The sequence below is a fragment of the Papio anubis genome, chromosome 14 (genome assembly GCF_008728515.1).
Source record: "Papio anubis isolate 15944 chromosome 14, Panubis1.0, whole genome shotgun sequence".
NCBI classification, from domain to species: Eukaryota; Metazoa; Chordata; class Mammalia; order Primates; family Cercopithecidae; genus Papio; species Papio anubis.
Window position 1 is genome coordinate 94,259,721 of NC_044989.1, and position 12,398 is coordinate 94,272,118.

At 43.4% G+C, this 12,398-nt stretch overlaps 1 protein-coding gene across 15 annotated transcripts in view; it reads right to left on the reverse strand.

Moving 5' to 3' along the window:
• The window catches only part of LIMS1 (LIM zinc finger domain containing 1), a 147,674-nt gene that overhangs the window by 23,532 nt on the left and 111,744 nt on the right, over positions 1-12,398 (reverse strand). For 9 of the 15 annotated variants that reach the window (XM_017947833.3, XM_017947835.3, XM_009184908.4 and 6 more), the window contains exon 2: positions 2,359-2,518. In XM_017947833.3, the coding sequence (XP_017803322.1) occupies positions 2,359-2,518 (160 nt within the window). Of the gene's footprint in view, positions 1-2,358; positions 2,519-6,836; positions 11,462-12,398 lie in introns of those variants that run through there. The other 6 variants (XR_002516831.2, XR_002516832.2, XM_009184903.4 and 3 more) reach the window with 5 other exon arrangements.

The following is a 12,398-nucleotide window of genomic DNA, read 5'->3' on the forward strand; positions in this document are numbered from 1 at the left end:
AGAGCCTGTCTTTTTCTCTGAGTTCTTCTCTATTGCTCCCCTGGACCGAGCTCTCCTAAGGCCTTTGTCATAATCGCCCATTTCAATAAAAATATATTTAAAAAGAATATGTCAGGGAAAGAATACTGTATTGGATACTAGGAGACCAGATAGGTTCTCATCTCTTTCATATCGCAAACCTGCTGTGTTATCAGACATTTCAACCTCTCTGGACTACAGGATTAAAAAAAAAAAGGGAGGGATAAAGAAGGGATTCATATAGTGAGAAGACCAATGCTCTCTCCAAGCCAGCTTTCCAGAATTCCCTTCAATGTGCCTTGGGAGTCTCATCTCCTTCCTTGCCACAGTCCTGGCAGGCCTCCATGGTGCTGAGGTAGAGCAGGTCCTCAGGTCCCTCTACCTGAATTGAGTCATGGCTCACCACCACTAGCACCAGCAAACGCCCTCTCTTCTTGCTGCCTTAGCACCTAGGGATTTCCTTTTCCTTCTCCTCACCAGCCAATCACAGTCTACCTATAGCCTCAGTAGGGGTCTCTATGCTTGATACCTCCATTCACATCTCTGGAGCTCCTCTCCCGCCCTCTTCTGCTGTGGTATATTGGCCTCTCCTGCTCCTGTCCATCCTCACAACTGTCATTTGCCCATCCCTAAATCCATCATCCTTGCCCAAAAGACTCCCACTGCCCAGCGAAGGAGTCAGGAAGAACAGGAAAAACTACAAGAAAATACACAGAGCATGTTTGGAGGTCTAAAGAAATAAAGTAAAAAAAAGAATTAGAAGAAAAGAGAAAATGAAGACCTCTTTCCACTGCTAAGGTTTTTGTTGTCGGGAATGTGTGTTTTGGGGACACAATAGGAGCTTAAAAAAAATGTGTACTAGTGAATAAAATAGCATTCCCTAACCCAAACCCTTAAAGCTGTTTCCCAGAGTGACATTATTACATACTTGCTAGCCCTAAATTTCATGTACCCGTGACGGGGTAAACAGCTTTTCTGTGGGCTGGCCTGGGAACCCCCATCTCATGATGTTTGTTTCTATGGGAAAATGCTGCCTGAGAGGCACACAACGGACTTACCAATGATCTTTGTAAACTACCTTTCCTTGCTCAAGCATGGTTTATATAACAGGGAAATATAAAAATCTGCCAGGCAAAGGAAGAAATCAAAGAGCAGCCACCTGCAGCTATAAAATAATTCTACATACATATATTATCATATATAGATGTGCAGATATGTACAAATATGTAAGAAGTAAGGTGGTAACAGTAAATTACCTATTTGATCTAACACACACATATACCTCATTCTCACCTTCATTTACAGCCTGGGGTCAGCATCCCTAGATTATCCCCCAAAATACATGTTTACTGTGAGAAAGGGGTTTCAGTAGGCTGGACATGGTGGTTCATGCCTGTAATCCTAGCACTTTGGGAGGCTGAGGATCACCTGAGACCAGGAGTTCGAGACCAGCCTGGGCAACATAGGGAGATTCCGTTTCTAGAAAAAATAAAATTAGTCGGGCGTGGTGGCATATGCCTGTAGTCCCAGCTACTCAGGAGGCAGAGGCTGGAGGATCACTTGAGCTTAGCAGTTCAAGGCGGCAATAAGCTATAATCATACCACTATACTCTAGCCTGGGCTATACAACAGGACTTTGTCTCAAACAAAACAAAACAATACAAAACAATGAGAAAGGGGTTTCAGTAATGTTGAGAATACCAAATACACTACAAAGGAAGTGCAGACCATATGCTAACACTTGACGACCAAGAAAAACAAGTATTTGGAAAAGAACATACACACCCAGAAGAGCTAAATGTAGATAAATGTAGACAGTATAGTTCCCTAAAATACTTATTTTTTCCTTAGAAAATAAATGCATGGACGCTCCTGGCTCGAGGCTGGGAAGTTGTGGAGGGGGTGACGTACACCACACACTCTCCTTTACAGTGGGTCCAGTGGTCCTCTGAGAAGGGGGCAGACACAGAGACAGGAATGGGTGAGGTGTGTTGGGGGCCTGAGTGTGGATGAAGACTCGGAAAGAATTTTTTATGTGCAGCTGAGCTGCTTAGGTCTGAAAGGCTCTGTCATAAGGGACTCTGGGTTCTGAAATAGGACAACGAACTGAGCAATATGAATGCAGGGTCTGTGAGGGTGTCCCATCCACGCCACTGCCCATATGGGCCATACAGATTCCACCTCTGACCTCATAGCTATCAAATACCTGGCATGCATCTGACACTTCAATTCAGTCTTTCATCATGAAACTGAACATGAAGGAGGAGGCCTCAGAAAAGAAGGGCAGGAAGCGGGAGGGCGGGGAATGGCACCTCCCTGCTTTTGTCTAGCACAACTCACCTCATAGAAGAGTCCTTCTGGGAACTGCTGGAAGCACTGGGCGCACACGAAACACTGTTCATGGTACAGCTCCCCGTTACTGTTCACGATCTTCTCAGCGGGTGCAAAGCCGCCCTTGCAGCGCTCACAAGTGGCGCTGGCCAGGGCATTGGCCATGTTGCTGTAACACACAAAGAACAGCAGGTTGCAGACCGTCAGCCTCTTCTTAGATTGAAGACCAAACCACACCAAGAGCCGTGAGCAGCGAATTCTATCTGATCACAAAAACCCTATTTTATCTAAAAAGTTCAGTTTCTCGCTTGTTCCTTACGTGCTCTGAACTTGGACTCCTCAGCCTCTACCCTAGCATCTGAGGCTCTGTAAGGGTGTCCCACTTTGATTCTGTCTCTAACATTTTTGGCATTTTTCTTGCTAAATATATTATGAGTGCGTGCCTACTATGTGTTAGGCACCTGAGACAGAGATGAAAGTTATAAGCTGCTCTCAAGGAACTTGGTTTACAGCTTTATAAGAAGCTTAATTAAAATATCCAAAAGTCAGCATCTCAAGGCCAATTTCTTTCCCTTCTAAGAATAGAATCTAAAATGCTTGTCAACTAAATGCCATACCATATAACCTAGACACAGGTTACCCCTTTGATTACATTCTGTGGAAAGCAACTGCTTAAGTAACCTTAAAACCAGCCAAGATGCCCCAGTCCTGTTCCCTAATCGGTAAGACGAACCTGATTACCAGTATTATAAAGTGTATCTTAAAATCACAAAATTTTACATAATAAAGATCATTTTACAGATGGCAAAAGAGGTTCACAGAGATGGAAGGATCAGACCAACATCACAAGGCTAATTAGTTAAAGGAAGGCACGGGACTAGAAATCCAGGTTCCCTGCTCATAAAATCACACTGTCAATCAAAACAGATTACACAACGAATTTCAAACACTTGAAAGGACATGACAGGGATACCACCACGTTTCATGGTTAGGAAAGTGATACCAGGCTGTCAAGTAACCACTGTTGTGGCTGGTGATGTGGGAAATCCCCCCATCAGTAACCCCACTACACCTTAAAACACAGAAGGCATTCAATAAATAATCTCAGGCTCTAACCATTGTGCAGTTTGCAAGAAGAAAAGCAACATGGCAGCTGGGTGAGGTGGCTCACGCCTGTAATCCCAGGACTTTGGGAGGCTGAGGCCGATGGATTACTTGAGGTCAAGAGTTCGAGACCAGTGTGACCAACATGGTAAAACCTCGTCTCTAATAAAAATACAAAATTAGCCGGGTGTGGTGGTGCATGCCTGTAGTGCCAGCTGCTTGGGAGGCTGAGGCAAGAGAATCACTTGAACCTGGGAGGCAGAGGTTGCAGTGAGCCGAGATTTCACCACTGCACTCCAGCCTGGGCAACAAGAACAAAACTCCATTTCAAAAAGGAAAAAAAAAAAAAAGAAAAGAAAAGCAACACGGCTTCGACAGGCATACAATTAGATCAGGATTTCACATGAAGACCTATTTGTAGGGAGAAGGTCCCCCATGCAGGGCAGGAACTGGTCAAGTGGTCCTTCAATTTTTGGCCAGTTTATTTCACAGGACTACTCACAGCATGAGCTCTACACCTGTGTGTCTAGTCCCCTGGTACAGCTTCTGACCTTCCAAATATTTAATCAATGTACTTCATGAAGTTATTACCAACTTTCTCCTGAATTTTCACAACCAACTAGTGAGACAGACAGGTGGACAGTCTCCATTCTATAGACAGAGTAACTAACTGCCTTGCCCCTATTGGTTTCCAAGTTTTGCTGTTTTCTTAGCAAAAGTGGTCCCACTTACTTGCTTCACTCCCCTCCACACCTCTGGAAGACAACTTTCCCTCTGCCTTCCTCCCACAAATGTTTCACAAAACAGTCAGCCCGTTTTGTAGCCTTGCCATAAATAACTGCATGTAGACACACCATGTTCATCACTTCAGACCAGTCAAAGATCAACTTTATCTAACAGGTTTGAATGCAGAATTAAATGTCACCAAAAAAAGGAAGGAAGGGAGAAAGGGAAGCAGCTTCACTGCTCAGTAAACCTGGCCTAAGCCTCATGTTAAAATGAATTTCAATTTTGTCATTTCAAAGTTCCTGTGGGCTGGGGAAAAAATCTGTACAATTCTCATCATCGCCCAGCTTTGCCACAAGCCAGATGACTGTGGCAGTTTCACAAAACTCTGGAGAGGTCTGTGCTTCTTCCTTCTTCCTGACCAAAGTCCACAGGTGTTCCTGGATGGAGGAACATGGTAAGCTCCACACCTGCCTGGTCATTCTCAGTACTGTTCTCATTATTGTTCCAAGGAAAAAGTATTTAAAACCATTTGGAAACCAGAAGATGCTGCTCAAATATATGGCACTGTGGTTAATTCTAAACCCTCTCAAAAGATTCACCAAACCTCAACAATCTTAATGGGACTCTAAAAGAGCCCAAAAAGAATATTCTAGAATGTCCTGGCTCATTATCACCTAAATTAGTGGTTTCCAAAATGTCGGGGTCACCATGACTCTTTCAGGAGGTGGAAAGCTCCTCTGTTTTCCAACTACATCTCTGTGGGAGGCCACATTTTCTTCATATATTTCATCTAAAACAATATACCGTAATAGGTTGAATGCAGAAACAAATATGAGAAACTTTTATTAAGACAGATATTAACAAGATTCACAAAAATGTAACATAATGCCATCCTTTCCTCTAAGCCTCTTCCATTTTGGAAAACAGTTATTTTTCATGAAAACATTAATATTAACATTTGCTATTAACATGTAATAAGCTTATTGTTTTTTTTAAATGAAATAATAAGTATTTTAAATTGTTCCCAGTTTAAATTTCTCATACAGCAAATACTGATAAATGAAAGTTCTTTGGGGACCTTAATAGTTTTTAAGTGTTAAGAGGCCCTTAGATGAAAATGTTTGATTATCACTGACCAGTTTAAACTCATTATAATATAGATTGTTTCTACTTAAGTTCAAATACTCAAGTAGAATTAGGAAATAGGTAGCTACATCATAAAAACAAGCACATAGTTACTTCCCACACACGGGAAAAATGCGCTAGTTTTAGAAGTAACATAATATGTATTTTGCAAGAAGTATTCCTTTTTATAACAAGCAGAGGAAAAAAGGAAACAGAACAATCCCCTTGCTGCCCCCTGAACCAGTCAGGCTTCCCTTTCCTCTTTTGCCTTTGACCCTCTGGCACAATGCCTGTTTTTTATTTTTTATTTTTTTTAAATGTTGATTTTATATTTAATACAGATGACAGAAATTACTTTAAAAAAGTCATTAGTGACAGTTATAGCTATCGGATTAGTTATAATTAATTAGCTAATTTTTAAGAAAAAGATTTTCACTAAAAACTGTTGATGACAAGAAATACGTAAGTGGGGAAGTATCTACCTATCTATAGATATTTATATGTAAAAATCAGGCCAGGCATGACTGATGAAGCTGATCTACTTCCACAAATCAACCTCACACGGCACACTTGATATCTTGCTTTCCATTATTCAAGTGTGCAAAACAAATTGTTTGGTCCTAAAATGCAGCAATGTATAAATCCAAAAATCATCTTGAGAGTTCAAGCAGTGAAAACATTGGTGACTGTATTATTACAATTCCCCGGTTACTGTCCAACTGACCAAGAGCTCTCTGTGAGTTGTGAAGGTAAGTGACATCTGTACCACAGAGAACGGATTATGGAAGTAGAGAACCGGGTCAGTTAAATTCTCATTAACTCTTACTTGACAAATTGGGGATATGCAGTAATTCTAAGCTCACAACTTTGAATGAGGTCAATAATCTTGAGCTGGTCTGATGGCTACTCTGCATTTTCTCAAAAAATGTGTTTACTAAAACCCATTTAATAATATAAATTAGCCTAGCTTTTTCGAGTTAACAGTATGTTCTATATGTGTATTGATTTGCTACTTATACAATATATGTATTCATTCAATTAAGAAACCCAGTTAGCTTACTTCAAACTGTTGATTGTTACACATAACAAAAATATTTATCTTTAAACAGTCTGTAATTTGTTTTTTTCACTGTTCCAACCCATCTGCCCCTTATCTTTGGGCTGTTTTAGAGTGCAGAATTTTTCTAATGTAATTCCTGACAGCGACAACGATAAGCCTCCCCTGCGGACGACATGATGAAAATGCAGCTACCAAGTGATCAGGAATCTACTGAAGACGGGGCCGCGGTGCTCTCAGTGAGGGCAGCACCTCCCTCCCATCTGCGTGTCGCTGCATGTCTTACCGACAAGGAGCCTCCTGTCTCCCTAAACGTGCTGTACTGCGAGCCCCTCGGAGCCCTACCACCCTGGAAAACTCCCACTCAAAGTCCAGTCAATAAAATTGTATGGGCCAGCTCAGGATGGTTCCTGAACAGCCAGCCAAGAACGCCCGACCTGGAAGAGGGCACTCCAGGAGAGGAGACACTCACAATTTCGCATAAAAGTCACAGAACTCCTTGTAGACTTTCACGTCACTGTGCCTGCGCTGCAGTTTGGAGACAGCCCTCTCGTCCTCCGTCCCATTGGCCTCGGGGACACTGTTAAGGGCCGCTCGTGGGATTTCTTCGTTCTCTGGGATAACGCAAGGGCGCGCTCGGCCTGAGAAGGCCATCGTGGGTGCTTGAGAGCTCTGAGCACAGGGACGAGAGCCGCAGGACACAGAGCCAGGAGAAACAATATCCAGGCCTCCCTGCTTCCCAGCCAGGGTCACTCCCACCGTTCCCACGCACGTCAGCCCGACCCGCCAGGGTCACTGCGGCTGCTTCATGTTAAGAGCTCAGCAGCACAGGACACAGTTACATGGCAGTCAGGATTCACTGAGGCTTTCTGGAAGTTCCAAAAAACATTCCCAAAGCAGTGACACAGTCTGTCAGAGCAGCAGTCCCAGTGGACTATGCTATAAACACTGCACTAGGAGACAGGGGCTACCTCCTAAGTCTCCAAGAGAAGGAAATATCCACATGTGCCTTGCATATTTGCCACAAGACTTCATCACCAATGCCGTGCTTTTCACTCTGAAGGGCATAAGAGGCTTTTGGAGACCTTGTAAAACACCCCCTGACAAGCTCTCCCTGAGGCTGAGGCTGCTGGCACACTCTGAGGAGCATTTGAACCCTGCCCGGCCCTGGGTTTCCACAACCCTGGCCATGACTGCCAGCTATGCCCGATGGGTCCCTTCCCCAGCAGGCCGTGAGCCCCTAAAACTAACAGCAATGTTTGACTTCTATCACCTTTGCTACTGGTACATAGTCACAGTCCAATCTCAGCTTCAATGAATGGGCACCAGTGGAAACAGACAAGGGCCCGTGCTTAGTTATAACTCTTCTACTGGACTCCAGCTAACCTCAAAGCTTAGGTGAGCTGACGTTTCTCAATCTCTACCATGACTAAGGAAGCTGTTACATACTTTGGCATTCTTGCTATAATCAGTCCACACTCCTGTCTCCTGTGATTGAGTTAGCAATGCAAAAGGAAACTAAATCACTAAGCCAAGGGAAAAGTCAAGCTGGAAACTACGTCAGGCAAACCTGCCTCCCATTTTATTGCTAAATAAGATAGCTACAAAGATAACAACCCACATCCCTTCCTCACCATTTGCTCACAAGAAAATTCCTTATGGACAAAGGACAGACACAACTCAAAGTCATCCCTCTGAAGCTCACCTGAGACAAATGCGTATCTGATTGCTTCCTCTACCCTATTGTTCATGTAAAAATGTAGGTTCACTGAGTCACACACAATTGTGTATTCATTAGAAGGCTGATAAAGGACTCAAAAGAATGCAACTTTTTGTCTCTTACCTACTTGACTTGGAAACCCCCCACCCACTTCGAATTGCTCCGCCTTACTGGACCAAACATATATGTATGTACATCTTACATACATTGCTTGATGTCTCATGTCTCCCTAAAGTGTATAAAAGCAAGCTGTACCCCGACCACCCTGGGGCACACGTTGTCGGGACCTCCTGAGGCTGTGTCATGGGTGCGTCATTAACTTTAGCAAAACACACATTCTAAATCGACTAAGACTTGTCTCAGACACTTTTTGGTTTACAGCAATGATGACAATCATGATGTAGCACTAGAGATAACTAAAGGGCTCAGAATCCTTCTCACGTCCCCGTCCTCTCAGGGCAGTGTGCCACCCACCAAAACCAAGAGACTGTGAAATAAAATCTACAGAACAGGCACAAGGCACACTGATGGGCAGTCACGGAACCGGCAGCGGATAAACAAAATGCAGTAGAGACACCAAGTAATGACCATAAATAATGACATCCAAGAGTCAGTGAGTGCTTCCTACCACGGCCCTTAATCCTTCCCATGGCTTCTGAGATAGGTGGTAGTTACAAATGAAGAAACTGAGGCACAAAGAGACTGAAGAACTACTAAGGAGGTAGTGGAGTCAAGACTTAAACCTAGGCACTCTGAGTCCAGAGCCTATGTTGTTAATCCCTATGTCAGAAAATGGTAAACATAATTACTGGGAAGCACAATGATTAGCCAGAAAAGATTAGGCAGCGGGTACCAGACAGGACTGGAAGCAGAAAGTGGGACCAAATCTTTCTACTTTGAACCCTAAAAATCTCACAGGATGGGTCCAGAACTCAAAGGCTGCGGGCTACAGATCCTGCCCAGGCCCAAGGGAATCACCATATTTAAATAAGAAAGAAACAACCTCATAGTTTAAAATTTTTCCTTTCAATTTATCTGCATTTCCTAATTTTTGAGGTTTCTCTTTTATAATGACCATGTGAAACAGTGAGGAGGCAGGGAGGGAGGGAGGGAAAGAGACAGACAGACAGAGGGATGAGGACAGAGGCAGGCTGACTCAGACTGTAAGTTTAATGCATCCGGTGGGGGTGGCATGGTAGGAGGCAGGAAGCCACGTGAGCCTTCTGCTTAGAATTCTCCCTCACAGTCTCCCCAGTTATCACGTTACGTGACTACAGTACAGGAGTAAAACCAGGAATCTGACATTGCTGCAATGCGTTTGTGCGGGTCTCTGTCATTTCATCACACGGGCGGCTTCCTGTAACAACAGCCTCTATCAACTTACAGGACTATTCCATCACCACAGAGCTCTCTTTCATGTTATCTCTGACCATCACATACCTCCGCACACTGCAACACTCCTAACCTCTGGCAACCACTCCTTTGTTTTTCATTTCTATGATTCTGCTATTTAAAGAATGTTACCTAAATGGAATCGTTCACGTGACATCTTAAGGCTTTTCATTCAGCACAATGCCCTGAGACCAAGTTGCTCCACATGCCCACAGTTTGCTCTTGTTTACTGCCAAGTAGTATTCCATGACATGGATGCGTAATTTGTTTCACTGTTCACCCGCCGAAGGACATTTAAGTACTTTCCTTCCAATTTGTGGCACTGTGAATAAAACTATAGACATTTCTGTATTGAATATATTTTTATTTCTCTGGGATAAATGCCCAACAGTAAAATTGCTGAGTTGTACAGTAAGTGAATGTTTAGTTTTTAAAGAAACTGCCTGTGATATTGTGACTTTTAATAATAAATCTATTATTGGTCTCTGCCTCCATTTCCTGGCACAGGGCTCCGAAAACTCTTGACTCTCTGAAGTGGTACGTGTCTTTTGCAGGCTAATGTGACAGGTGTGGGGCTGGCTGCTGGAGAACCCATCATGCAATAAGAAGGCTGAAACTTCCGGCTCCAGCCCCAACCCCTTGGAAACGAGAGGATCTGGGGATTTCGATAATCACCAGTCGTCAATGATCAAATCAATCATGCCTATGAAATGAAGCCTCCATAAAAACTCAATAGGATAGAGTTTAGGGGAATTTCTGGGTCGCTGAACATATGGAGGTGCTGGGAGGGTGGCGCTCCCAGAGGAGAGAAGCTCTGCTGCTTCCGCACACCTTGCCCCATGTATCTCTTCCATCTGGCTGTTCTTAAGTTATGCTAGGTAAGGATTGCTAGGGGGAAGCAGATAGAGATCTTCCTTTTATCTGGTTTCCTCTACCTACATCTGTGACTATTTTAATGAGGGTGGTTGGCACACAGTAACCCTAAACAGAACTCTTCAATAGAGGTCACCTTAATATGACCTGGTTTTATGAGCAAAGGTACCATACATATGAAGATATTTTTAAACTGTTTAATCAATCAATGTAACATTTTATGTGAATGTAAAACAGGTTTGTGGCTCTGTTCCTTTGTTTACAATTTTGCTAGATCTCATTCTCTCCTCTTGGCCTTTTTTCCACTTCGGAATATCCTAATGGGAGTCGGGAGGGAGAAGAGAGGCTGAAGTTCTGAAGGAAGAAAAGATGCAGCAAGAAAGCTTGATTGTCTTCTATCACACTGTATAGATCACCTTCCCATTAGCTTCTCCCTGGGAACTGACCACCCAACCAGCTGATTCTCAGCATAAATAACACAAGGCAAAGAAATTCTCTGCACATTACCCAAGCTACTTACACTGAAACAACGAAGGAGCTAATGTGGCGGGTAAAGCCAAGCAGGAGGTTCAGACATGTCCTCCACTGCAATGGTGGGAGTAAACAAGCCCCGGGGTTTCAGGAGCTGGTGACAGCACTGATGGGCTGCCCTTCCTTTAGCAGCCCATTTTGGCATTCTGGTAAAGTCTATTTCTTCTCAAAAAACAGTTGCTCGCATTATTCCACTGTTGGCTTTACATCATTCCTGGACATATGGAACTTTTACTATGTGCCCATGATGCAATAGGCCCAGTGTGGTACCTAAGAAGTATCCAGCCCACCATCAGTAGAAGATACTACAATCTGCTGAATGAATGAATGAATAAATAAATAAAAGTCATTGTCTGCTTCTATGAGTATACAGTGTAGTTTGGTGCCCAGTGCTGAGTGAACAAGGTTGTTTTTATGTCCCCACTACCCTGAATAAGGATCTGTAACAGTGTGGCCATGGAAAGTTTAGGTGGTGGTCGGGTGCGCTGCCTCACGCCTGTAATCCCTGCACTTTGGGAGGCCGAGGCGGGTGGATCACCTGAGGTCAGGAGTTTGAGACTTGGCCAGGAGCCTGGTCAACATGATGAAACCCCATCTCTACTAAAAATACAAAAAATTAGCTGGGCGTGGTGGTGGGCACCTATAATCCCAGCTACTCAGGAGACTGAGGCAGGAGAATCGCTTGAACCCAGGAGGCAAAGGCTGCAGTGAGCCAAGATTGTACCACTGCACTCAGACCTGGGCAATGAGAGCAAAACTCCGTCTCAAAAGGAAAAAAAAAAAAAAAAAAAAAAAAAGAGAGAAAGTATAGGCAGTACACAATTCTCCCAAAAAGATTACCTGTAGTCACTTCTCTTATTTAGCTACAAGAGAGTAAAGCTAAAAGAAATGCTATTTTTCCAAGAGGACAAGGGAGTGGTTTAATTCTGAATAAACACCATAGCTCAACTTTTATATTCAGGCATTTTGATACTGTTAAATCATTTTCAGGAATTAATAATGCCACTCTAAGAACTGCAAACAAATTTAATTCGAACTACTACTGCCACGGCAGTGGCATCAGAATAGCCATTGAAGTAGGGTGGGAGGATGTTATTTGAAAATACCAAAAACGTCAGATTCGTCTGAATAGCAGGTCTGCTAGGTGGCTTTTGGTGAAGAATTAGGATTGTGTGAGGTCCTCAATACCCTAAGGGTTTTTTTTTTAATGTTGAAAGTATTTATTTATTTTATTATACTTAAGTTCTGAGGTAGGTACATGTGCAGAATGTACAGGTTTGTTACATTGGTATACATGTGCCGTGGTGGTTTGCTGCACCCATCAACCGGTCATCTACATTAGGTATTTCTCCTAATGCTATCCCTCCCCTAGTCCCCACCCACTGACAGGCCCCAGTGTGTGATGTTCCCCTCCCTGTGTCCATGTGTTCTCAATGATCAACTCCCACTTATGAGTGAGAACATGCAGTGTTTGGTTTTCTGTTCCTGTGGATAGTTTCATGGTAAATGATGGCTCTA